Raw genomic sequence first — 27,367 nt, 5'->3', positions numbered from 1 at the left:
TCTGTGACTTAACACCCAGAAGCAGGTGGTCAAAAGAGTCATTCATTATGAATTCTGCCTTCAGGCTGGAGCTGGCCCAGACCATCCTGGTAGATAATTGCCTACCCTATCCTTAAGGTTCTTGTGCAAAGGAAATTCCAGAGCCCTCTCGGTAATGCGAGCCAGTGCCTAGTGGCAGCACAAGGATTTGCTCTCCATGGAGCCTGAAATCCCTGTGGTCCTAGTTTATCCACTTCCTCTTGGTCTTGTGCTAGTCCCAGGTGAGCTCAAGATCCTCTGTTTATATGATCCCATGATATGAAAAGATCATTTAAGGCTCCCTGCACATTAGGTCTTAACGAAGGTTTAATAATGCAAGAAGCGTTTGGATGGGTCTTAGTTTGTGCTCCCGGCTTCCCCAGAATGACCTCTGACCCCTGTTCAACAAGCCAGACTGTCACTTCCTTGAAGCCCTGGTTCATTCAAGTCTCGCTCCCATCCCAAGCCCCCTCCTAGGTGTTCCTCTGTACCCAGGCAGATCAGAAAACCGAAGCGCGTGGCTCCCAATCTCTCTTCACTTGCCCCAGATCCCTCCTCTGTTTTCTGAGTTTTTTGGGTGGTGTTGGGTGTGGTTGGCCACGTCCTAAGCCTTCTTGTCCACCACCTGGGTAGCAGGATTAACTTGTCTCTGTTCTCTCACTTGGCCTCCATATGTCTCTACCGAAAAGGACAAGGTGACACTTGGCTAACTGTTTGCTAATGTGCATGAGAGTGGGCGCTGTCTAGGGAAGCTTCCTTTGGCCAGGGAATTTGTACATTTCCACAGCAGCCTTCTGGAGATTTCGTCCTCTCTCTTGTGTTGTGTACTGCTACAGGTGGGCCTTTCTAACTCATTAAGAAAGGAGTTGGGCAGCATGCCAAGCTGGAGGGGTAATGTTTTTGGTCTTGCCAGGTTTTGCTGCATCGCACCTCTCAGGGCTACGTCAGAATTTTTACTGACCTATGACAGGGCTAGGATGGCTCCTTTCGTTGATTATTCTTAACTACTTTTTAAATTGGAAATGTAATGCGTGCACAATGGGGAATACACCTCCCTCTGACCCCAAACTCTCAGTTGCCTTCCCCGATAGCATCACATATGGTCCTCTCCATAAAGTCCATGTATAGTTAACAGATGGTAGCTTCATGAATGCATTTATTTGTAACAGATCATACGGCAAAACAGGAAGAAAAGTCAGAAGGCATAGAATAAAACATACTCATACTCAGCATATCCAAAGAAAGAGACCTTACAAAATAAGAAAGGATTTTATAAGGATATGAGGGACAAAGATGGATTTTCAAAAAAAGGTGCATTAAACGCAATATATTTATTGAGGAGCTATTATGTGTCAGGTTCTGGGCTGGTGCAGAGAGTTTGAAGGTGAATCCTATATACTGTCAAACTCCGATGAGCTCAGTTAGTATGGATAAAAGACTTGAAAGTTGTCCTCTGTTGAACTCTAACTCATATGGGGAAGAGACTCATAAATAATTACAATATAGTGTAATCAGGGCTGGAGTAGAGGTATGTGCTACCTTAAGAGCCAGGAATAGCAGCACACTATGTCTTCTGGAGCCAGGAACATCCTAGCAAAGGAGGAACCATTTGTGTTTTCTTGAAGGATGCCTTTAAGTTCTTCCAATGGAGGGAGGGAAACAGGAATTCTAAACCTAGCGAACACCATGAGCAAACACACAGAGGGTGAGAATGCACAGCCTTTTCAGGGAAGTAGTCATTGTGACTAGTATAGAGGGGGCATATCTGGCTAGGAAATGATACTGGAAGGGAAGCTGGGGGCCAGGTTATTATGCGCCATGAGTGCCTGTTAAGGAGAATGAAGTTTGTCTTGAATTGGGAACTGTTGGAGACTTTCAGGTTGAGAAGTGATCCCCCCAGGGACAATTCTGAGGGTGGTTTGAGAACTAGATTGAAGTCGGGAGGGACTAGAGTTGGGCAGGGTTAGGAGGCTACTGCAACAGTCCAAGCCAAGTGTGTTGAGACGGTAAACCAGGCCACTCTGGTGGAAATGGTTTGAGAGACCTTTCTAGGTTGATTTACAAGTTTAACTATTCCTTAACAGTTACCTGGAACAGGGGGATGCAAGGAGTTGAAGCCGATGCCGAGTTCTTCAGGAAGGCTGCCGTGTAGGTAGCGTACCACAGAAAGAAATGTGGAGTACGGGAGAACAGATGTGTGGAGTACAGATTCAGTGACTTAAACCTAAGGTATGTTGACTGTGAGATTCCTAGGGCACAATCAGGCCCAGAATCTCAGTAGGGAAAAAGAGAGTTTCAATGATACAAGGAGAGTTAGCATATCAACTGTTTCACAAAGGTCAAGAAAGATGAAGATTAAAAAGTAGCCATTGGGTTTGTTAATTAGTATGTCAACCATGACCTTCGGGAGGGCACTTTCATTAGAAGAGGAAGGAAACCAGTTACAATAGGCTGGTAACTGAATATTTGGGGGGAAGCCATTTATATTTATAGGTAGAAGAAAAGCAGCTAATGGAGAGAGAAATGGATGAAGAGATGGGACTAAACAAGCTAGGAGAGGTGGAAGAACAGCCCCAGTCCTGACGGGTTTGTGAAAGAGAGAGAAACTGCGTCTTTGCCTCAGGGAATTTACCTTTTCTCCCAGAATCTCACCCATGGTGGCTTCAGCCATCACACTGGCTGTGGGCGTGAGGGAAGGGGCTCCTCTTTCTTTTACAGGCCATCTGTCCCTTTATGCACAATGGTATAGCTGGGAGGAGCTGTAATACCTAGCCCCTCATCACTGGCAGCTTGGGGGAATACACCAGGAGACCCAGGCAATGTCCCTCTCCTCACAGCCCAGAGGTCTGGCCTTAGGGGGTTTCTGATGAAGTCAGCTCCTTCCCCTCCTGGCTCCTGGTGGCCCTGCTCTCCTGCTAGCTGCCCTGGAGCACCCGTGAAAACTTGAGATGCCAGGCCCAAGAGCAGGTAGACCAGAAGGATGGAAGCATTTCTTCTCTCATTGGTCTAAGGCTGCCTTTCAACCCGTGATTCTTGTCCTTACTTGATTGACATTGAGACTGGTTACTCCTTCAGGGAAGACTCCACTCCACCTTTTACCCAAAGGAGGGTTACAAAACCCTTTGGTTCCCCTCCCCCCAAAAAAATCACACCAGAAGAGTCCAGTAATCATACAATCATTCATAGATGGTTTCTGATGTGAGGTTAGCCTAAGCCACAGTAGTGGTCAGTTAGGTAAGGATAAATGGGATGGAGGAAAAGTTAAAGCAGTTTATTTCTTGATGTACTGATATGTTATTGTCTCCATGAAATAGAACCATAGGACTATTGCTAAGATGGAGGGGCAGTGGGTTAGTTGGGATTTGGAGAGGAATAGTTTGGAGAATGGAAATTTGAGCCATTTAGCAAAGGGGAATAGATTGTTTTAAGAGCACCAAAGTTCCCGCTGACCCCAGAAATCATACACCTGTCCATTCAGCAGAGCTATGATTTTTTTTCTCCAGCAGAGTGACAGCCTGGGACATGTCGGGAGACAGTCATGGTTGGATTCATGCAAAGTATAGATTGGCAAAGTATAGAAGGGCCTGGGCTGCTGGTGAGAATATGGTTGAAAGTCTTGGTCATGAGGTCCAGGCTGGGTAGGGAAAAGGTACAGACAGGAGTGCTGATGGACTGAGAGAGTTGGGTGGGCTGAGAGAAGTACAGGTCTTGCTGAGGCTGGCAGGTGCGTCTGGGGGAAGTAAGGGAATGGGACTGATGAAAGGGCAGAGTTGTTGGCTAGACAATAGGTTTCTGACTTTCAGATTTCAGAGATCAAATAGTTCCGGGGCTGGGATGTGCGAGTGGTTAGATGAAGGGAAGTAGGTTGGGAGCCATCCATCCCACGCTGGGATGCAGAAAATGATGTACTCATCAGACTTCTTGCACTCCAGAAGAGAAATCTGTTCTTGAAACTCAGATTGATGAGGCCCAAATAAATACCAGATTTGGGAGGCATTTGCTACGCTTTGCTTATCATGCAGTTAGGAGCTAGGGTAGGAATGAACAAGCCTCTCTGTAGACCTTATAAAGGAACGATACGTGGAGACCTCACTTTGTGGGTGTCATTCCCTTAAGAGAATGCAACACAATATCAAGTTTTATATTCTAGATTTTTGGCTTCTCTGAAAGAACAAGATGATCCGGGCAGCATGGGGCCAGGATTTCCTCTCGGCAGCAGTAAGATTCCTCAGCAGGTTATCTGAGTCCCCACCACTCTGTATTGCTGCCTCACACCTGGCTGTTCATGGTGTCTTTCTTAGAATTAGGAGGGAAGTGAAATATTTCTTATAACCAAGGCACTTTCAAAAATTGGAAAACCAAAGATGAATCAGGAAGAGTATTCCTCTGTATTTGATATGCAAACATGCCACTGTCGAAAACTATAAATTGTGATGCTATTAGGAAACAAATCCTTCCAGCTGTACTCGTTACATTATCCACCCGGCTCCTACAGGCATTTGAGTTTGCAGTGACTCCTGCAATAAAATAATAGTGGAAGTACAATCAAATACAGGAGAGTTTATAAAAGTGGTGTGATAAGCAACGGCAATTTTTAGAGCAAATCATGTTGTTACTTTTGCTAATAGAACGATCTTACTGAATCTCCAGTAATTAATAGATTCCCTCAAAGTGCTACCTAACTAACTCCTGAGAGACACTGAGCCACTGAGAACAATTTAATGAATTCACGCAGTGGTTCCTCAGTGGCTGGAAACCATCGATGTAATTCTCTGAGTGCCTAAATTCTTGGCAGCTATATACACGTGTAAGGTAGGTCCACGGAAAATGGGTGAAGGATTTTTAGTGTCAGAGGAGAAGAAGAATATGAAAATGAAAGCTTTGGGCAGGTCTAACTTGCCTCACGGGTGCCCAGGAAGAAAGAGAACTGCTACATATTTCTTGTTGAGGCTCATGATAAAATACACATAATCCAACCCTTAGGAGCATGATAGATTGAAATCAACATCTAGGATTAACCTAGGAAGCAAATGTAGCCAGTGTAGACTAGTACATTGATATAATCTGGTATTTCCTTAAAGCATTTTGGTCGCCTACTTTCTGCTCTAGTTAGCGCTCACTTTAAATTTTTTTTTTTTTTTTTTTTTTTTTTTGCGGTACGCGGGCCTCTCACTGCTGTGGCCTCTCCCGTTGCGGAGCACAGGCTCCGGACGCGCAGGCTCAGCGGCCATGGCTCACTGGCCCAGCCGCTCCGCGGCATGTGGGATCTTCCCGGATCCGTGAACCCGTGCCCCCTGCATCGGCAGGCGGACTCTCAACCACTGCGCCACCGGGGAAGCCCAGCACTCACTTTAAACATGGGGAGCAGTCGAATATGAAGCCTCAGAGGTTGTACTGCATCTTGAAAGAAATACAGAAATAAAATGAGATGGAGGTCTGAGAAATGGAAATTGTCATCACACACTGAGGGAAAAAATAATTTGAAGGCCAAGCGTTCAGTGAGTCAGAAAAATTTGGAGAGTCGTAATGTTAGAGGCTGCAAACTGGAAACTAGATACGAATTCATAACCTACAAGGATATCAATGACGGCAAGAAGTCGGTAAACAGCGTCAGTGTTATTTTGGGAGGCTGCAGGAAGCTTACTATGGACCAGGGAGCCTGAATAGCTCATGTTCGAGGCACCGTATTTAAGATACAAACAAACAGAAGATCGCGCAGTCAAGGGTGACAATAATTAAAAGCTGAGGCAGAATGAAATATGAAGAAAACTTAAAAGAGATACAGCTCTGTATTGGTGGCATGATAAAAATTAATGAGATCTTTTGAGATATTTATTTACTTTAAACATTATGAACAAATGATTCATCAGCGTCTTACCATTGGTATACAGAGATAATAAACTGGCATAAGCATCATGGAGTTATGCAGAATGAGCATTTTATTAATGTCTTGCCTATCTCTTATTGCCCAACTCTGAAAATTCAACTGAAGGAACCACTAGACAGTATTTGTTGAGGGATGACTATGATATTTTGGCCCTTTTTCTAAGTCAAACTTCTATGAATTTTACAATGCCGTGAAAACACTTCAGCAAGAATTTTGGCAGAATATTTACAATTTCTTCAATAACACTGTTCACGGAATAGGAGAAATGGAAAGCAATCACTTAGTAACTGCGGAGAAACAAGCAGGAAGGAGGAGGAACAACTGCTTACTGTGCTGCTTGTGATGAAAAAAGTCTGAGTTTAGCTATTAAAAAAGTCTGCTGGGGGCTGAGCACTGCACATGTCAGAGGCACATGCTGCTTCCCGTCACCATACAGGAGCGATGGTACCTACAGCCTGGCTGTTTGTGTGATGCAGAAGTACAGCTATAACATCTGCAGGCGTCTGACCTGTGGGAGACAAGCACTTAGGGGGATAAAAAGGAAACTGGCACAGGCCTTGGGCTTCTGGCATTGTTAGTCACAGGTCTGCCAAGATGCTTTGGGAAACATTTTAATTTAAATGCCAAGTGTATTTCAACGAAGACTCCCTGGTTTGACCTGTTGGGAGTCCAGAGGGAGATGGATAGGTGCTCATTTTGGAAAGCATTAGGAGAATTAGACGCTGGTTTTATAAAAAAGCATCCTGGAAGTTTAAATCTCTGTATGTCCGCACTCACCCTAGGAAACTCATGGTACAAGCTGCAGGATATATGACTCTCATAGCATATTACTAGTGATTGGTAAGTGCAGGAAAAGGCAGAAATATCTCCAGGCGTTTATTAAAATATCAAAATTAGAGGACTTTAAGGATAAAGGCCTAGCATTCTTCCTTTCCTCCCCACAGCACAGTCACTGGCTACTATGACTATAAATTTGGTAAGGCCTGATTTGAATTATTTGAATATATTTTCCTGCAAAAATATCACAAGACAGAAAAAAAATTGAACCAAACTAGAAAAAGAAAGGAAGAAAGAAAGAAAAAGAAGGAAGGAAGGAACGAAGGGCGAGAAAGGAAGGAAGGAAGAAAGAAGGAGGGATGGGACTGAATAAAGTATTATAACATTGTTGTCCATCGATGTGAAAATATGTCTGTTAGCGTGTAGGCCCAGGTTGGCAAAAGATGGATAAAAGCTTGTCTGATGGGTTACAAAAACATGAATCCAGAGATCAGAAGAATTAAAACACCCCGAGAATAACACAAAGGTATTTGAAGTTGCTTCAGAGGCAAGGGCGGGTATGTATATGTATGTAAAGCTCGTTTCCTCTGAGGCTGCTTGGCAGTTTGCTATAACATCATGCTGATGAAAGCAGGGTCTTTAAGTTCACCCCCCAGCGGACTGTCAGTTTCTCCTTCGCGCCCTGCGGGAAGCGCATTCCCGGGAAGGGAAACACACTAGTTGGAGAAGAGCTGGGGTGCTAGAGAAGGGCTGGAAGCTGGAACCAGGGAGCCTGGGACGGAGAGGTGGGTGGGGCCAGGCTGGGTGCGGCCTCGGGTACCAAGATGCGGAGATGGGGCCACGTCTGGCTCCAAGGGTGGAGAGCCAGGGAAGGTGTTTGCTCGGGGGAGTGACATGATCAGGGTTTTTAGGCTGGTCACTCTACCTGAAGCACTGGGGGAGGGAGGAAGGAGGAAGGAGGAAGAACCAGAGGGACCGGCTGCAGTGATCCAAGTAGGATAATGCCCCAAAAGATGAGCCTGACCTAGGACGCGGTCTGCAGAGGGCTGGACTGGCTGGCGGCGGGACACTGGCGGAAGGACACTGGGAGGGAGGGACGACGGGGATAAATCCCTGGAGGACGACTCAGAGGGCTCAGAACAGGCTCTAACGAGGTCCTCTGCTTCTCACCTCTCGCCGCTCCCCGCCCCCCCGCCCCAGCATCCTTGCAACTAGTTGAATCAATTCACAGATTCACAGTTCAGGATCCGAAAGGAACGGAATTAGCTTCTGTATGTGAAGTGGGTCTGACCCACGAGCGGAGCCCGGAGGGGAACGTCCGGAGGGCCTCTCCGGAGCTGGGCGGGAGCGGAACGAGTCCCGCGCGCGGGGCGGGGTAGGATGGGGCGCAGCGGCGGAGCCCAGAGCCCGGGACCATCGTGCGGCCCGCGGCCTGCGCTGTCTTTGCTCCTCGGGGCGCCGGCGGGTGCCTGGAAGTTGACAAATCTCTAGGGAGGCGGTGAGCCTCCCGGGACCCGCGGCCGCCGCCCGTCGCCGTCCGCTGGGCAGCGAGGTTCCTTTGGCCCGATGAGCCGGCCCAGCGGGAGCAGCCGCGACGGCGGCGACCACGAGCGGGAGCCGGGTGGCCCGCGGCAGCAGGGGAGGGTCCCCGCGGCCTGTAGGGGGCAGCGCCGAGCCCGGGAGGAGACGGCGGCGGCGGGGTGGGCGAGTCCCGGCCTCCCTGCCCTCCGTGCGCTTACCCGGCGCCGCCGGCTTCGGCGGGGACCCGGGGGTACGTGGCGGGCCCGGCGCGCGACAGCCCCTGGGGAATTGGGATCCGGGGAGACCCCGGCGTCGCCACCCGCCCGCCCGGGGCCGCGAGAGCCTCGGAAGGCGCCTCCGCGTGGCCGGGGAGCGTCTGGGCGCCCGCCGCTTCCCCAAGCCCGAGCGGGACGCCCGGTGCCCGCGCGGTGGGTGCCCTGAGCCCCGCGGTGGGCGCCCCGGGGCGTTCCCCCGGGGAGGGCGCCCCGTTCCGGCGCCCCCGGCCGCGCGGTATTTGTGGCGCCCGCGGCGGCGCGTGTGCCGGGCGTGTTTCCCTCCCGGGTGCCGGGCCCCGGGCCCCGCCGCCGCGCTGACTGTGTCTCTCTTCTCCCCCTGCAGGAATCTTCCGAGAATCCTGCTGCCGCGACTCTAACCGTGAGCGAGGCGAGCTCGAAACCAACAGCACATCTAAATTTAAAAAAAAAAAAAAAAGGCGGAAGAAGCGGCCGAGGCGGCGGCGGGAGGAGGAGAGGAGGAGGGGCCGCGCGGCCCGAGGCGGCGGGGACGCGGGGACGCGGGGACGCGGCTTTGTGCTGGCGGGTCGCGGGGCGCCCATGGCGGAGTGCGGCCGGGGGGGCGCCGCCGGCGGGGCCCTGCCCACCTCCCCGGGCCCGGTCCTCGCGGCCAAGGGCGCCCTGAGAGCCGGGGCCGGGGAAGGCGGCGGCGGCGGCGGAGGGCGCCTCGGCCACGGGCGGGCGCGCTATGACAGCGCCGGGGTTTCCAACGGAGACTGCAGCCTCGGCGTGTCCGCGGACGAAGCCCAGGCCAGCCCCTCCAGGGGCCCCCGCGGCGCCGCGCTCGCCCCGACCCCCGGCCCGGCCGCCTGCCCCCTCCCCCGGGAGAGCAAGCCGGGCGGCCTGCCCCGCCGGAGCAGCATCATCAAGGTAGGTGGGCGAGGGGCACCCGTCGCCCGCCCCCCGCCGTCCGCGGGGGCTCTTTCCCCGAGAGGGGAGTAGTGGTGGCAGGAGGGGGGTGTACGAGGAGCCAGCCCCCTGCTAACGGGAGCCAGGGGTGCGCTGGTGCTTGGAGTGGTTGAGCGGGGACTGGGTGCATATGGCATTTGGGAAGAATGGAGAGGTGGTCCTGAATGTGCAGGGAGCTGTGCTCAGACATCCCCCGCGGAACTTAGGGATGTCACCTCTCCCAGGATTGGCCTGGAATGATGGCCTGTACCTGCTTGGCAGGGCACGCTCTCTTGTGGTAGCCTCGGCTGGTAACAGACTCCCTGCAAGGTTTCCATTGTATGTTAAAAACAGTTATCATGTGAAAGCATGTTCTTAAAAATCCCAGGCAGTGAACAGAGATTATTTAATAGGTTTCTTCTCATCGCTCTATAGTTGCCTCTTGCAAACGGCTGGACTCAGAGGGTGCAAAAAATCCCAGGTCACTCAATCTCACGGAGAAATGGAGCAGGTTTCTGAACATAAATGCCCATTTCGGCTTTCTTAGGGTCAGAGGCGCTGAGAGATTACAGTCCTGCACGGTTTAATCTTTTCCTTGCTGCAGTAGGCAGGCCTCCAGCTCTGTGGAAGTTCTTTTGGGTAGTTTGCTTGGTTTTGCTATCTTTTGCCTGGGGTTATTTAGCAAAAGGAAGTCAGCGATTGTTTTGTGCATTTTAAACTCCAGGAGTAATGTAAGGAACTCCTGAGTTTGTGATGGTTTCGTTCTAATATTACATTTTGGTCTGCAGTGCAAACAAATTTCTCCTGACATGAAGTGAAAAAAAAATTGATGAGCTAAGAAGAGCAGAGCCTTAGGAAGGGCTAGCTCTTTCTGCTCAAGTTTGGAACAAATAGAAAATGTTGCTGTCTGAAGGCTGAGAGGTCACCAGGACGGTGAGCATCAAAGCACCCTGACACGGCTGTCCGCACCTTCCTGTGGCAGATCATCAGCGGGAGGGGGAGAGCAGAACGGGCCACAGTGAAGAGAATTGGCACTGGTGGTATTTGAAATTTAACTGGACCTGCAGAAACCTTCTGAGTAGCATGTAGTGTCTGATGGTATTATCAGCCTCTGCAGTTACCTAGTGAAATATACAACCTTGCTACTGTATGTAACAGGCAATTGTGAAACTGCTTTTCGCTTTGTCATCTGTTGGCCCGGTTTATGGCTGAGCAAGGGCACAGTTGGAGGGCTTAAAGATCAAGTGTATTAACTATCTGCAGCAGGCGTTTAGAGTTTAACTAAGGAAAGCAAAAGAGGTTTTTGCTGCATACCTACCTAGCTTTTCGTGACTTAACGTTTTCTTCTACTCTGTCGCTTATGTTGCCATGGAAGTTGCTTTCAACCGTGCGTGGTACTCAATACCCATTGACAGAGTTATGTGTCATAACTGTTTTTATTGGTTACTAGATATTTGTGGTGATTTTGCACTGCAGTGTTAATGAAATCAGACGTAAAAATTCCAGAGAAGATACAAGCTGACCACATTTTAACTCCTCTCCCTCAATTTTTTTGAAGGGCCTGTTCTTGCACTTTTTTTAAAAAAAAATTCAGATTTAATTGTTGTCTACATGTGGTTCACAGTGTAACTTATTTAATTACAACAGCATCTGTTTTAATTTTGCATTCATGGGAGGTTAGGAAGAAGGATGGTTTGCCAACATTTCTGACATGTGGAATTGAGAACTTGTTGGTAGATATCATTTCTTCATTGAAGATGCTAGAAGCACATGGGGAAATGATTAATAATTCAGAAATCACTGGAATTTTGAAAGTTTCCCAGATACCTTTGTCTTCTTTCTAATGGAGGCAGTTGGTCCCTTGTTTGCAGTTGTATCCCTAGATATACATTGTGAGGAATGTAGTAGGGGTTCAATAGGTTGCTTCCTGAATGAATGGACAAATGATAAGAAAGTACATATTTTCTCTAAGTTCTTTTAATTTTTAAAATGGCTCATTGGGATTTACCAGTCTCATGTCTTATTTATTGTCTCGTATCTCCTAAGATGACTTGACTCCTTTGTCTTGCCTCTGTTTTCAATGTGCATTTTCTTAATCACCCTTTAAAACTATGGAAATAGTGTTGAAAGTTGATCAAGCCTGGATTTTAGGGAAGGAGTACGCTATATTTAAATAGGTAATTACTTGGTATTTACTCCCTTTCAGTTGGCGTCTTGAGGTCTCAAGATTTTAGAAATTTAGTGTGGCATTTTCTAAAGACGTGACAGCATCAAGTTAATAACATAATAGAATAAAGAGATCTTTAACTTTAATACCAACTTTCATAAAGCAGCAAATAAGGCACAGGTATTTTTGTCACACGAATGGCAGAATTACATTTCACTTTTGTTAAAATATAATAAACAGCTTAGCAGGAGCCCGTGTGAAAAAGCAGTGGTGACATCTTTCTTTGGTTTCCTTTGAATAAAGGGATGAATGCAGTCAGGTGATGGAAGGGGAGAGGCGGGAGTAGATTAGTGAGCATGGTGATGATGGGGGACTTGGGGGCGTGGCGTGGAGAGTGCATGCTCACTAAGGATCAGAGGCTGGTGTTCATGGGGTTGCATTAGTTGCAGTGTCCGGCTATGCCTGTTTCCTAGTTCATCACAGTCTTGACCTTCCTCTTAGGTGGGGATCCCCGAATCAGAGAGAGGAGTAACAGCAGAAATGGGATAAACAGTGGGCAAAGAAGGGGGACTATTGCTGAGGTGCAGGACGTGCAGAAATCCACTGTAGGCTGACTGGAATGATATTCCTTATTTAAAATTATTTCTTTGGAACTCCATCTGTTTTGTAAATGTGGTGTTGAGTAAGAAATTGTAAATTGTAAAACTACATTTTCTGCCAAAACAGATGCACAGATCCATACTAAAAGAGCTCCTTGGTTATGGTAAGAGTGTCGATGGAAATTCAGGGTGAGCAGCCTGGTAAGACCTTTCTAAGTACCTTGAGAAGAAAAATAAATCATGGAACTCATCACCAGACTTTTCTACTTTTCCTTAGCTTGTTGAAAATAGTGTTACACTTTTTAGCTTATTCTCAAAGGCCTATTACTAGATTTTTAGGGGAGAAGCCATTATGTTTGTCATCTTTAGTAATCTAGTAAACGAAAACATCACTTTCATTTTCTCTTTCCATATTTCATTTCATCACACCATTCAATACAGTCCACGCTTTATTTTGAAACAGTTAATTTGGTTAGCTGTTCAGATGGCATTCATTTTTTACAAGTAGTTCCATCCTTTAATTCAGGAGCTTGGTCTAAAAATATGAAGTAACACTTTAAGCCTTAGATTTCTTTTTAAGTTTTGAAATAAATGAAGTTAAAATGTCTGTTAGTTTGGATGGTTTACTTTAGTCAAAGCTAATTAAATATTTTGGCTGGTACATTAAGAGAGGTGATTTAATTTGCATAAAATAAAATTCACTCCTGTTGGTGTCTAGTTCTATGGAATTTGACAAACACATGTAAGTCATGTAACCACTACCACAACCAAGATCTAGAACAATTCTATCATCTCAAAAAATTCTCCAAGTCTCTTTGCAGCCTTCCCTGCCCCCTATCCCCAGACCATAACAACTATTGATTAGGGTATTTTAAAAAAATAAGTTGGAAGTATAGCCATTATACTATTTTGGTATTTAAAAGTAATGACAGCAGCCACTGTTTATTAAGCACTTACTATGTGCAAAACACATGAAAAGTGTTTAATTTGATTCTGTGACCTGATCTTGCACCAACCATGGAGGCTGAAGAAAACCCCAAGTTCAGAGGGGTTAACTGCTTGTCCAGGGTGCTGGAGCTGGTTGTTGTACCCCGCTTGGGCACTCCACTGACCCCCACATTACACTGGCAGTGTTAATTTTTTTGTATACTTAAGGAAGCATTGGTGGTTTGGAACACCAGATTTGGTTTTCCCCTTTAAATGTAGGGGATACTGAAGGGAAAAAAAGAATCTCAATTTCTTCTGGCAGAAGAAGTTGGCAGATAATATGGCCAGGCAGCTGTCTAGTCACCTGTTATGGCTGCCTGACCAGAGACTCTGGCTTCGCTGAGACCAAAGGTTTTTGACCTTGTCCAAGGTGGCAGCCCTTAGTTTTCTTAATATCACTGTTGTCCTTATTATAGTATCACGGTGTGTAGGGGAAATGCTTTTACTAACTTTCCGCCAACGTAGATTCCCTATGTCTTGATGCTGAGCACCGCATCATGGGGAACTAGCAGGCTCTTCACATCTATTATGCATATTTAAACAAAATAATTAAAATGTACATTATGGTGTAAATAAAGTAGACTCTTTGCAGGCCAAAGCTGGGCTGTATTTATCAGTTCTGCACAGAAAGCAAGCACTCAATAACCATTTTCTGAATTTTATCTTAAGAATAATATCTGCATTTGACTTTAGACTTTTTTTTCTGAATGGGGGCTCGGGGGAGACAGCTGTATGCCCAGCAGACCTGTGGGCGTATCATGAATATTCAACCAACAGTAACTGGATCACAGAGTGAATTTGTCTGGTTAAACAGGCAGCCTTGGTCATTTAGGTCAGAAAACCTTGGTAGCCAATCAGCAAGTCTCCACTTGGCTTTGTACTGATGCATGTGAGGGAGTCCAGGCTTGATAACTGCTGCAAGGCGGGCGCAGGGCCGTGGGTCTCAGCCACTCAGAGAGCTTTCGTCACACTTCAGAAGTCATTAGGGGGTGTTCATTTTCAGACCCTAAAAATTACTTACCCCTTTCTGCTTCTTCCCTTCCCTGTCTTCCAGCCTCCCCTCCAAACAGTTATGCTTGACTTGTGGTGCTTTTCACCAGGTCCAAATAGACAACTGACAGGAAATTGTTTATTACTATTTTTTAAATTGCCTATCTTGGCCTCTTGAGTTAGTTTCTTAGAATGCTCTCTCCCAGAATCTGTTCAGTTCCTTTTATAGTTCTGTATGCTCTGTAAGGGGTCTAAACGAGACTGTTCTTCTTTGCTTTTCTTTTTTTTAATGCTTAAGTTCCCCATGCCTCCGAATTCAACGAAATAGGGCAGTGCTATCTGCAGCCTAAATGCAGGTATAAATGAACTGTGAATATTCACGTTTTCCCTTCAGACTCTATTTTATACATGTGTTCAAAAATAGATGCTCTGCTCCTTATTAATGCTAAATTTTGTCTGTCTTAACTTGCTTGTCTACCAGACCTCCAGATTACTTCAGCTACTTACGTTTTATTTCAAATTAATGGATTCTGTAGTACAGGGGATATTCATATATTTTTACCAGTGGGCCACAGAATCTGAAACTGTGCAAGCTGCCTGGCCAGCTTTTCTCTGCTGTTGATAATGGTGAATCGAGAGGGTCGTACCCAGCATGGGTGTTCGTAGTGACTCAGACAAGTCGGAACCCCCAGGGGGGTTGCAGGGGGACCTATGTTCCTTATGGCAGAATAATCCCATAGCTTTAGGGGGCTCAGAGCATATAATGACTTACATTGAGCTTTAGCAACAATTGTGTGAGTGAGCCAGTCTGCTGGCAGGACGCCTGGCACCTACCTGTCTCCGAAGGGCAGAGGAGGGCAGGTGGGAGGCCCTGCTGGCTGCGAGTGCTTGGTCACGTGGCGGGGGATTAGGTAAAGCTTGTTCTAGGTAGTCATCTCAGCTGGGCTGTACAGGCAGACCACCTTTTATTGTGGTTCGCTTTATTGCGCTTCACAGATAGTGCGCTTTTTACAAGTTGAAGGTCTCTGGCAACCCCGCGTCGAGCGAGTCTGTTGGCGCCATTTTTCCAACCGCATTTGCTCACTTAGTGTCTCTGTGTCACATTTTGGTAATTCTCGCAGTATTTCAAAATATTTCCTTGTTATTATGTTTGTGATGGTGATCTGTGATCAGGGATCTTTAATGTTACTCTTGTAATCATTTAGGGGCACCACGAGCCGTGCCCATGTCAGACGGCAAACTTAATTGATACATTTTGTGTATGTTCTGACTGCTGTCACCTCCCTGTTGCCTGAGACACAACAGTGTTGAAATTTGGCCAGTTAATAGCCCTGCAAGGGCCTCTAAGTGTTCAAGTGAAAGGAAGAGTCACACATCTCTCATTTTATTTTTTTTTCTCATTTTAAGTCAAAAGCTAGAAATGATTAAGCTTAGTGAGGAAGGCATGTCGAAAGCCCAGATAGGCTGAGAGCCAGGCCTCTTGTGCCAAACGGTTAGCCAAGTTCTGGATGCAAAGGAAAAGTTCTTGAAGGAAATTAAAAGTGCTGCCCCAGTGAACACACCAATGGTAAGAAAGCGAAACAGCCTTATTGCTGATATGGAGAAAGTCTGAGTGGTCCGGAGAGACGATCAGACCAGCCACCACATTCCCTTAAACCAAAGCCTAGTCCAGAGCAAGGCCGTAACTCTCTTCAGTTCTGTGAAGGCTGAGAGAGGCGAGGAAGCTGCAGAAGAAAAGTTCGAAGCTTAGCAGAGGTTGGTTCATGAGGTTTAAGGCAAGAAGCCATCTCTGTGACATCAGAGTGCGAGGCGAAGCAGTGAGTGCTGATGACGAAGCTGCAGCAAGTTATCCAGAAGATCCAGCCAAGATCATTAATGAAGGGAGCCACACTAAACAACAGATTTTCAATGTGGATGAAACAGCCTTCCACTGGAAGAAAATACCATCTAGGTCTTTCATAGCCAGAGCGGAGAAGTCAGTGCCTGGCTTCAAAGCTTCAAACGACAGGCTAACTCTTGTTAGAGGCTAATGCAGCTGGTGACTTGAAGTTGAAGTCAATGCTCATTTACCATTCCGAAAATCCTAGGACCCTTAAGAATCATGCTGAATCTACTCTGCCTGTGCTCTGTAAATGGAACGACAAAGCTTGGATTACGGCACATCCGCTTGCAACATGGTTGCAAGTGAATACTGAATATTTTAAGCCCGCTGTTGAGACCTATTGCTCAGAAAAAGAAGGTTCCTTTCGAAATATGACTGTTCAATGACAATGCACCTGGTCACCCAAGGACTCTGAGGGAGATGCACAACGAGATACATGTTGTTTTCATGCCTGCCAACACAACATCCATTCTGCAGCCCATGGACCAAGGTATAATTTTGACTTTCAAGCCTTATTATTTAAGAAATATATTCCGTAAGGCTATATAGATGCTGTAGAGAGTGATCCCGCTGATGGGTCCTGGGCAAACTCAATTGAAAACCTGGAAAGGACTCACCATTCTAGATGCCACGAAGAACATTCATGATTCATGGGAAGAGGTCAAAATATCAACGTCAACAGGAGTTTGGAAGAAGTTGATTCCAACCCTCATGGATGTCTTTGAGGGGTTCAAGACTTCAGTGGAGGAAGTAATTGCAGATGTGGTGGAAACAGCAAGCGAACGAGAATTAGATGCGGTACCTGCAGATGTGGCTGAATCGCTGCAATCCCGTGATAAAACTTGAATGGGTGAGGAGTTGCTGCTTATGGATGAGCAGAGAAAGTGGTTTCTTGAGATGGAAACTACTCCTGGTGAAGATGCCGCGAAGCCTGTTGAAATGACAAAGGATTCAGAATCTTACATAATCTCAGTTGATAAAGCAGTGGCAGGGGTTTGAGAAGAGTGACTCCAATTTTGAAAGAAGTTCTACTGTGGGTAAGATGCTGTCAAACAGCACTGCGTGCTACAGAGGAATCGTTCTTGAAAGGAAGCGTCAGTTGATGGGGCCGACTTCATCACTGGCTTATTTTAAGAAACTGCCAGTCACCCCCACCCTCAGCAGCCACCACCCTGATCGGTCGGCAGCCATCAACATCGAGGCGAGATCCTCCACCAGCAAGAAGATTACAACTCACTGAAGGCTCAGAGGATGGTTAGCTTTTTCTTCTTCAACCAATAAAGTATTTTAAAATGAAGGTATGTACCTTGCATTTTTAGACACAATGCTTTTGCCCACTTAGTAGACTACAGTGTGGTATAAACACAGCTTTTATATGCCCTGGGAGCCAAGAAATTCGTGTGATTCTCTTTGTTGCGATATTTGCTTCATCGAGGCAGTATCTCTGAGGTGTGCCTGCGCGGTGGGGTCTTGGTCTGTCCTCAGGACACACGTTGCATGTCTGGATTATTCAGGGGGAAGCATACTGGTGGGAAAACTAGAGGGTGTGAAGTTCGGTGCTTGGATCAGATTCTGCCTCCCTCTCTTCCTTCCTCTTGACCTTGGGCAAGATATTTAAGTCTGTGTGTCTAGTTAACCCATCTCTAAAACAGACATAAGGATATCTCCCTCATAACATTGTTGCGGAGCTTAAATGAGATGATGTGTGTGGCATATTCAGAACAGCGTGTGGCCTGTAGTAAATACTCAATCAGCAGCCCCTGGTATGTTTAGTTTCTCTTATTTAGAGTTGATCCTGAGATGAGCAAACTCATTTAGCTTCATTTGAATTGGAGATCACGAACACTGCCATCCCCGTTTTGAAAGTCTTATCTTTTGAGACACAAAGAATGTACCCAGATAAGTTTCTCAGACTTCTTCTGAAGATGCTTCATGAATGATTTTTTGTTCTGGTGGCTCTCTCAATCTGATGCGTCAGTACAACTGAGCTCATGTCTTAATAGCCCCACTTCAATAATCGGAGGGCACTGGACATTAGTTTTATTGCACCAAGCACCCATGTGTCTTGGTTTGCCCAACATAGTCCGGATTTACCCCGGACAAAACCAGGGTTTTGTCCTCTCCGCTCTCCTTTGATGGATTTCAAAGCTTTTCAGGAGGGAATCATTTCCCATTTTTGTTTCTTTTTAACAAAATTTGATTTACACTTTTTAGGGTCCTGGAGGGTAAAGCAGGTAGTAGTAACAATTTGTTTTCAGGTGAGTTCTTTCTGATAGTATTTATCCCTACTGTTGTTTTGGAATTGTCAAATAATATAAATTATTTATATTTAATAATTATATAAATTATTATATATAAAATATTCTATAAAGATATTTATATAAATCATATAAACATCATTTATATAAATTATAAAATTATAGAATATGTTTATGCCTTCAGCACATTACTATGAGTTCAGTATTGAGGTATCTTCTTGGAGTACGCTAAATTTACGGATTTGGAAATAGCAGATATTACCACCCCAGAACCCGGGCAGCTGGATTTAAAAGTGATTAATCATATAGATTCATGGGAGTTTTAGAACGGAAAGAGATCATGCAAAATTCTTTTGTAGTTATAGAGAGGCAAGGCCATACTGATCAGTACATCTAGCTCCTAGCTATGGTTGAGTTCATTTATTTGCATATTAGCCTAGCAGAATTGGAAAAAAAATTGTTATGTAATACTGCAGTGTGTGAGTATTCATAGCACAAGATGTGGTCTTCCAAACAGCTATTTTTGAGAATTTGTTTTTTTGGCTATAGATAGCTGCATGGGTACACATGCTACACTTGTGCACGCATGTACTCTGAAGACTCTGTTTATAAATAGTAAAGATTAAGAACAAACCAAATAACATAGTGGTGGCTGGCACGAGTCCTGTCTTGTGAGAGACTGATGGGTAGCAGGTGTCTGCTCTCTAAATTGAAAATGCCTGGGCAGGGGGAGCCTGTTTTGATGAACATTGCCGACGAGGCTTCTGTTGCTCTTGACCAATTAGCGTGGCCACAGAGGGATGAGCGACCTCGTTTGCAGCTACCATCAGAATCACAAGCTCTGTGACTCTCTCTACATGGTTTCCTGCTACTTTTTATTTTTCATCTTCCTTCTAAGCTCTGATATCCTGTGAGCATAAGTAGATGTAAATTTTCAAATAGCTAAAATGGTTTAATGGTTATTCTTGGAGGAAATACAGCAAGTTGCTTAGATTTTTGTTGCTATTAATCCATGCTAATAGATTATATTAAATACCAATAGAATCATTCAGAGGTTTTCATATCAGAACTGATAGAATTCCTGATGTAATGTGGGTTTAACGGATGTGTTTGTCTTTGGAATTTTCGGTGGTTTGTTGAAAGCGATCTATATATTCTTTCAAGGCTTTCTCTGGTTTATGTATATTCCCATAAATGTTTTTTCTGTACATTAAAATAGTATCAGAAGTTGAATTGCTATGTCATAGGATATGTGTATATTCAGCTTCAGTAAATATTATTGTGTGCTTTTCCTAACTGACAAAACTAATTGACACACCCACCAGGTTATGTGAATTCTAGTTGCTCTAAATGCTTCCCAATACTTGGCATTGTCAGTGGTTTCTGTTGGTTTTAAATTCTATCTGTGATGGTTATGTAATGCACTGTGGCTTTTAGGTTGCATTTCCCTGATGATGAATGCTGTTGAGCACCTTTTCATGTTTTCTTGGCCATTAGTATATTCTCCTTTGTAAAATGCCTATTCCTATCTTTCGCCCATATAAAAAAATTGGGGGTTTTATATTAAAAAAAAGTAATTTGTGGGACTTCTTTACATTTTCTGGATATGTCTTTTGTGTGATATGTATATTGAAAATTTCTTCTCCTAGTATGTGACTTGTCTTTTCATTGTCTTAAGGGGCACCTCTGAATGAATAATAAGTCTTATTAGTTTTAGTGAAATTCAGTTTATCAGCATTTTCCTTTATGGTTGTCCTGTGTACGATATTTTAACTTAGCTTGAGACCATGAAGATATTCATTTATTTAACTTCTAGAATGTTTATTTTTCAAATTTAGCTCTGCAGTCTGTCTGGAACTTATTTGTGTGTGTGGTGTGAGGTAGGGGTCAAGATTTGTCTTTCCATGTAAATATCCAGTTAATTAATCCAGCACCATTTATTTGAAAATATCATTTTTCCCTATTGCACTGCATTGGCCCTTTGTCATATATCAAGTGACTTTATGTGTGTGGGTTTGTTCTGAAGTCTGTTTTGTTAGATTGGTCTATTTGCCTATTCTTTCGTTCATACTGTCTTTCTTCCTAGGTGTATACCCAACAGATAATTAGGCCATTGGTGTATCAAAAGATATGTACAAGAATGTTTGTAGCAGCATTAACCGTAAGAGCCCCAAACTGGAAACAACCCAAATGCTCATCTTTTAAAATAAGCATATCACACAGTGGAATACTATGAAGAAAAAAGACAGGCAGACAGACAGGAACAACAAAAAGAGCAGATGACTGCTACATGTACCACTCTAGCCTCTCAAGATAATGTTGAGGGAAAGAAACCAGACACAAAAAGAATGCATATTGTATGATTCCATTTATATAAAGTTCCAAAACAGACAAACTGATTTTTGGTGATAGGAATCCTAATAGTGGTCCCATTTAAGGCTCATGACTGGGAGGGGGGACCCAGGGGCTTCTGGGTGTCACTGATTTTTGATTGCTGGATCTGAGGGTGGTTCCACTTTGTGAAAATCCGTTGAACTGTACACACTCCTGACTTCCAGAGGTATATCATACTTCAATAAATAAGTTGATTTACACAATTGAGAAAATAAATCAAAATTAAATACTTACAGGCTGCTTCACTCTGCACTGTTTAGGACACTGCCTTTCATAGTTTGCTGCTGTCTGCCGATCAACATGTAAAACACCTTTTTCTGCAGTGGGGTGCTCATGCCGCAGCCAGGCCTGGTGGAGGCCCAAGCTGTGTGATGGTGTGGAGTTGGGGGGTAGGGGAGACGCTGGCTGGAACAGCAGGAGGACGGGATCCTTCCTGGGCCGTGCCGAGAACACATCAGGAGCCGGGCCTGGAAGGAGGGGGGCCGGCGGGCTGACACAGTGGTGAAGGGAGTGTTGGTCACTGGCGTCATCTCACTCTGTTGTGATCGCTGGGAGTTTTGACGATCGGTTTGGTGTGATTTTGAGCGTTTTCATCCCTTCCGGTGTGCTCGAAAGATTTACTATTCGAAAGTGTGCTGCTCACACAAAACTTTGAGAACCTCTCCTTTGTGGAGCACCTGTTCTCTGCAAGACGGCTTTCTAGAGAGCACTTTGGGTCTCAAAGGCAGTGAACAAACAGAAACCAGTTATCCAGGTTTGTAGACAAAAGCGGGAGTTTTGTGTTGGCCACTGAAGAGCCGTCTACCTGGGGTCCCAGGTGGCCAGCAGAGTTTTGGCTCTGTCGGCATTTATCTTGTCCCATCGAAATGTTCCTTCAGGTGGGGAGAACACCAGCTCTACAAACGGGTCACACTGGAATTTTTAGGACACTGAATTATCTGGATTCTAAAACACACTAACGTGCAGATCCACTCTAGTCCAATTAAATCAGAATCTCCGGGGTTTTCCTAAAGCGCCCTGGGAGATTTTAGGGCATGGTCAGGGTTGAAAATAGCTGAGACCTTTCTCCTGTGTTGGGTCTCAGACTGGTCAGCTGTTAGGTATGACAGAACAAGCAGCCCCAGAATCCTGCAGGTGACAGGCGGTTGGTTGGTGATCCTGTGGCCGGTAGGGCGCAGGGGGTAGGGTGCAGCCTTCAGCTGCCTCCGTGGAGCCTCTCCTTCGAGGAGTTGAGTTGCCCTTTTTCCAAGGGGGTGTGTAAGACACTGATGGCTCTGCTGTTCATCAGGTCTAATCTGGAGAAACTGACTTATGTGTAAAAATGGTGGTCTGCCCTCTGTGCTAATCATTGTACCTTAAGAATGTATTTTTGATCCAAATAAAGGAGTATGTTGCATTCATACAGGCCCTGGGTTCATTATTTGGGGCCTTAATCTACCTGGATTGATCATCACTGTGCAGCCACTGTATCCTGGTCCATCCCTCACAAGAGAAAAGACCTCTGTGTACCCAGGACGTTCTACATCATGGAAGAAGACCTCTGCAGGAGGGATATTTTTTGAAAGATGTAATTTGACTGAGGCATGAGCACTGTTTCTAGAGAGAGCTGATGGTACATTTCAAACTTTAACCACCGCAGGCGGTGACGTGTAGTAAAAATGCTGTTTACTCGTGGCAGATTATACGTCGACCCTTGAAGACAGGTGTCTGTTTGTACAGGTGATTTATGCTGGGAGGAAGAGAACAATCTGGTGACGCTTAGGGCATCCCGTGGTGGTGTGCCAACCGTCGGGGTGGGTGTGTCTTGATCTTCGGGTGGACGTCTACTTTCTGAATGCCGTAACCTTTTCCTCTTGCCACACAGACCCTTGCGGTCAGGAGGAATGACCATTGAATTCCCAGAGCATCTGTAAAATATATTTTCAGTCACGTGGAAACATCAGTGTTGCGGATTCGTGGTCTTCGTGACTTGCTGTGTGCTGTTTCTCCAGGACTTGGCTGCTCTTATCAACAGACCACCATTATTCACGCTCATCCTCTTAGGTCAATTGTTTTTCTCTTCCAAATTAACATGAGTGGATACTCCAGCATAAAAGCTTGTGTCCCCCTGTCCTGGCTGGGAAGGCCGAGTCTTTGGAGACCCCGGTCTCTGGAGGCCGGAGGATGCACAGTCCGGCAGCACAGAAGTGTTCTCGAGCCTCCCTGACTGTGGTTGGGACCCACTTATTCATACATAATTGATACACCTCTAATTGTTGTTTTATTTACTTATTTGTAATGGGAGGCAGAGTAGAAATGAGCTTTAACGTTCTTTGGGGGAGAAAGTCTACAATCTTTCTGTGAAAGTTTAGTACTCCCTAACATTTACCAAGCTAAGAATTGGAGGGGTTTCCTTTCCTACAGCGTAATTAGCCAGATCTTCTCACCCATCTTTTCTGTTAGGGAAGAAAGTATTGTTGAAGATTATTTTTAATCGTTAAATACCCCTTTTGCCCGCAAGAATACCTGCCATTGGAATGATACCCTGAGGAAACTAGAAGCGAGAAGGTGAAACAAAGCGAGAGAAATGGGCAAGTAGCCTTGCTGGCTGGCTTCTCACTTAGTGGAGGAGAAGTGTCCTCCCTCTGTGACAGTGCCCTGACCTCAGTGCGTTTATCTTGCTGGTTGCCGGACGGCAAGGTAAAACAAGGAGGGAGATGGCCTAGGAGACGTCCCCGAAATAACAGGCTGCGGAAGAGCTCCGGACCCAGATAGGACTTGGCGACTCTCAGGCCTGCCATTCCTACGAGCGCCAGGGGCCGTGGGATCCATGCATTATGCTCCAGAAGAGTGCTTTCAACCTTTTCTCCACCCGGCTACAGATAGAGAATGATGTCGTTGTACAGCTCAGTTTGAAGAGGTGGCTTGTGGCTGCAGGCCCCCACCCAGCTGTGACGCGGCCGGGGATTTAAGCTGAGGGCTTGCAGGGTCAGTATCCTGGCCAGCCTGTAACCCACCGGCGGCCCCCGGTGCCCTGCCGGGGCACCCACATTTCGTGGAGGCTGTGCTTTCCAGGCGGTAGAGAGGAGAACAGAGGTGTGAGGAAAGGTACGGTCGGCTCTGGGCGCCCTGCATCCATGGCTGCTGGGGTGATGCCCCCTGTTACACAACTGCAGGGGCCGGCTCACCTCTGGGGTGGACAGGAGCTCAGCCCTGGGACGTGCCACGGAGCTGCGGCCGCTGGAGCCGTGTGGAGCCCGTGCAGACAGCATCAGCAGACAGGTGTGAGACCTGGACAGGATGGGGCGTCCCAAGAGTGAGAGGGACAGTCAAGCATCTGCGTTCACAGCAGGGCCGATGTCGTGTATAGAGCGGACTGTTAGCCTAGCCTTGGACTTTTCTTCTATATCTGAACAGAGCCAACCATGGGGTCATGTTTAAAACCAGCAACAAAACAGCCCCAAGTAGGCAGGGAGGCTGAACTCCCTGAGTTCCTCTGCAGAAGCTCAAGCCTGAGATGAGGACTCCAGTTCGGGTGCTCAGGGCTCTGTTCTGTGGGGACGGGAGCTGCAGGTGGGGAGCCCCGGGCTCTCGTCTGGGGTTTGTGCCTCTGCCCCATCGTAATGTTAAATGCACCCAGAGGAGTCCACCTTCTCCTCTTGTGCATGTAAGAGGTACATGCATTCTCGTCTGCCAGATTTCTTAGGTGTGTTTTTGGCACTTGGGCCAGTACTTTCTGGGTGACTTTCTGATGTGGTAGGTAAAGGCTGTATAAATCTCGGGAGGATCTGTTTATCTGAGTGATTCGGTTGCTGCTAGTTTACTGTTTCAGTTCTTTGCATGAGAAAGATCTGTGCTGTTCCTATAAGTTTACTCATAAATCCATTACACCACTCACTCTCCATCCTAAAAATCCTAATGAGAGACTCTATCCTGTTTTAAAGGTCACATTTAATTTCCCACTTCTCTTATCATCTATAATATACAATGTTGTTTTCAATACTCCCTGTGCCACCTTATTTGAATATCATGTTTTGGTTTCATATTTTTAATTCGTTTCATTCTGGTTTTGATTTACTTACCATTTCAAGTGGAAATGCATAACCCCAGGCCCTGTGCCTTATCCCCCAGCCGGTCACTTTTATTATTTTTTAGTGCTGGGACCTGGTGGGTTGGCCTGACGGTTTTAGTCGTGACCAGGCTAGAGCCAGTGAGGTTTTAATCTCAGAGCTGTAAAAGGTTCTATTATGACCTAAGCAGTGACTGTGATACTGAAGGAAATGACCTTCATTTTTTTCCTGGACAAAGTAACAATTCAGAGAAGAATTTAGGGAGTCTCTCAATATGATAATAATCATTTAAATACAGTTATTTCTGTATTTTTAGTATTTTTCAGTGGATTTGAAAAGACAATACAATTTTTAACTAATGAAATTACAAATTACACTTTATTTTATTCTTTATTCTATTCTCATTCCTACTGAAGACAGAAAATCCGAACTTTAGATCATATTTTGACTTTTAAGAAAATCAGCAAGACTCTTTATATCTCACTGTATTCTCTATAAATTGAAATAAAGCTACATGTTAATCTCCTCATTGCATGATTGTCCTAATGTTTAGAAAGAACTTTAAAACTCCTAAAGCAAGATGTTATGAAAACATAAAACGGTGGTAACAATACTTCATAACCAAAAAAGAAAAAAAAAATCATCTGTGAAAGTTCATGTGTAAGCTAGCAACACCTCACGTTTGCATAGTTCTTTAATCTCCACCAGGCACTTTTTTTTTTTTTAACATCTTTATTGGAGTATAATTGCTTCACAATGGTGTGTTAGTTTCTGCTTTATAACATAGTGAATCAGCTATACATACACATATATCCCCGTATCTCTTCCCTCTTGCATCTCCCTCCCACCCTCCCTATTCCACCCCTCTAGGTGGTCACAAAGCACCAAGCTGATCTCCCTGTGCTATGTGGCTGCTTCCCACTAGCTATCTATTTTACGTTTGGTAGTGTATATATGGCCATGCCACTCTCTCACTTCGTCCCAGCTTACCCTTCCCCCTCCCTGTGTCCTCAAGTCCATTCTCTACGTCTGCATCTTTATTCCTGTCCTGCCTCTAGGTTCTTCAGAAATTTTTTTTTTTGATTCCATATATATGTGTTAGCATATGGTATTTGTTTTTCTCTTTCTGAATTACTTCACTCTGTGTGACAGACTCTAGTTCTATCCACCTCATTACAAATAACTCAATTTTGTTTCTTTTTATGGCTGAGTAATATTCCATTGTATATATGTGCCGCATCTTCTTTTTCCATTCATCTGTCGATGGACACTTAGGTTGCTTCCATGTCCTGCCTATTGTAAATAGAGCTGCAACGAACATTGTGGTACATGATTCTTTTTGAATTATGGTTTTCTCAGGGTATATGCCCAGTAGTGGGATTGCTGGGTTGTATGGTAGTTCTATTTGTAGTTTTTTAAGGAACCTCCATACTGTTCCCCATAGTGGCTGTACCAATTCACATTCCCACCAACAGTGCAAGAGGGTTCCCTGTTCTCCACACCCTCTCCAGCATTTATTGTTTTTGATTTATTGATGATGGCCATTCTGACCGGTGTGAGGTGATACCTCATTGTGGTTTTGATTTGCATTTCTCTAATGACTAGTGATGTTGAGCATCCTTTCATGTGTGAGCAAGGTTGGGCTGTGGACCCAGGTCCCTGCCCTGTGGCTCTGTCCTCCTGTCCCTTCCACGCTGCCCAGAGACCTTCAAACGTCATGTCCACGTAAACTGGGAAGGTGGCACTTCCTTCCTCACCCGCTGAATTAATGAGGCACAAAAATCGAACCAGGATCATCGAAAGGTGATCTTAGGGCAGTGCCCGTTTGAGGTGGTGGACTCTCTGGCTGATCAAAACACTGAAGAGCTGCTTTTGTGCTGTGAAAGGGACTGCAGTTTAATGCCTTGAACGTCTGTCTCTGCCCTGTTATTGCTTAGATAAATCAACCACTTCACTGCTTATTATGATAAGGCAGAGCATCTGGACATCCTTGAGGTTAAAAAAAAAATTATTTCTGCACTAAATATTTAGCGTGTTGGACCTATTTGTCATTCCAGGAAAGTAACAGCATCACGCCTGGCCATTCTGGAGGCCACCTGTTGCTTTCAAGAGCCCCGTGGAGGGCGCTGCCTCCGTGACTAAACACCCTCCATCACGTGGGGGGCTGCGTGTGCCAGCTGTGTGGGGCAGTCCTTTTCCCAAGGCCATGTGAGCCGGTGAGGACAGGGTCACAGGCTGCCGTGCTCTGAGCCGGCGGGGAGGACTCCGCTTCACACGGTCTGCCTCTGCAGCCCTGACTCTGGGTGGGCAGTGCCCACTAATGGGTCACTGTTGGCAAGGAGATCTGGGAGGCCGTCCTGTCACCTCCTGCCTCCCATCCTTGGACACAGTCTTACCTCCTGCTTCTTAGAGAAACCTCAGGGCCTTGTCCTTGGGACCCATACCCTGGCCGGTCCTCCCTCTGTAGGGGTGGGGGCTACCTTCTTCCCCCGCCCTGCCTCTAGGTCCCATCCTCTCCCTCCTGTGTCTGTAACTTCTGCTTCTGTGCTTATGTGTTCCCATCAGCGTGTAAACACACTCAGGTTCTTAACAAACACGCAAGACCAGAACCTTCCCTCTCCCCTCTTCAGCTGTGTCTGGAAAGAGTGACTGCGCCC

At 45.9% G+C, this 27,367-nt stretch overlaps 1 protein-coding gene across 1 annotated transcript in view; it reads left to right on the top strand.

Annotated features, from left to right (window-relative positions):
• Window positions 1-8,974: 8,974 nt before the first annotated feature.
• Window positions 8,975-27,367, top strand: part of PLCL2 (phospholipase C like 2) — a 193,605-nt gene continuing 175,212 nt past the window's right edge. The window contains exon 1 of the mRNA XM_019934417.3: window positions 8,975-9,366. Coding sequence (XP_019789976.1) covers window positions 9,037-9,366 — 330 coding nt within the window. The 5' untranslated portion in view covers window positions 8,975-9,036. The remainder of the gene's footprint in view (window positions 9,367-27,367) is intronic.

The sequence above is a fragment of the Tursiops truncatus genome, chromosome 4, assembly GCF_011762595.2.
Source record: "Tursiops truncatus isolate mTurTru1 chromosome 4, mTurTru1.mat.Y, whole genome shotgun sequence".
NCBI classification, from domain to species: domain Eukaryota; kingdom Metazoa; phylum Chordata; class Mammalia; order Artiodactyla; family Delphinidae; genus Tursiops; species Tursiops truncatus.
The sequence above is the reverse complement of the archived record's forward strand: the minus strand, read 5'-3'. Positions and strand labels throughout refer to the sequence as shown.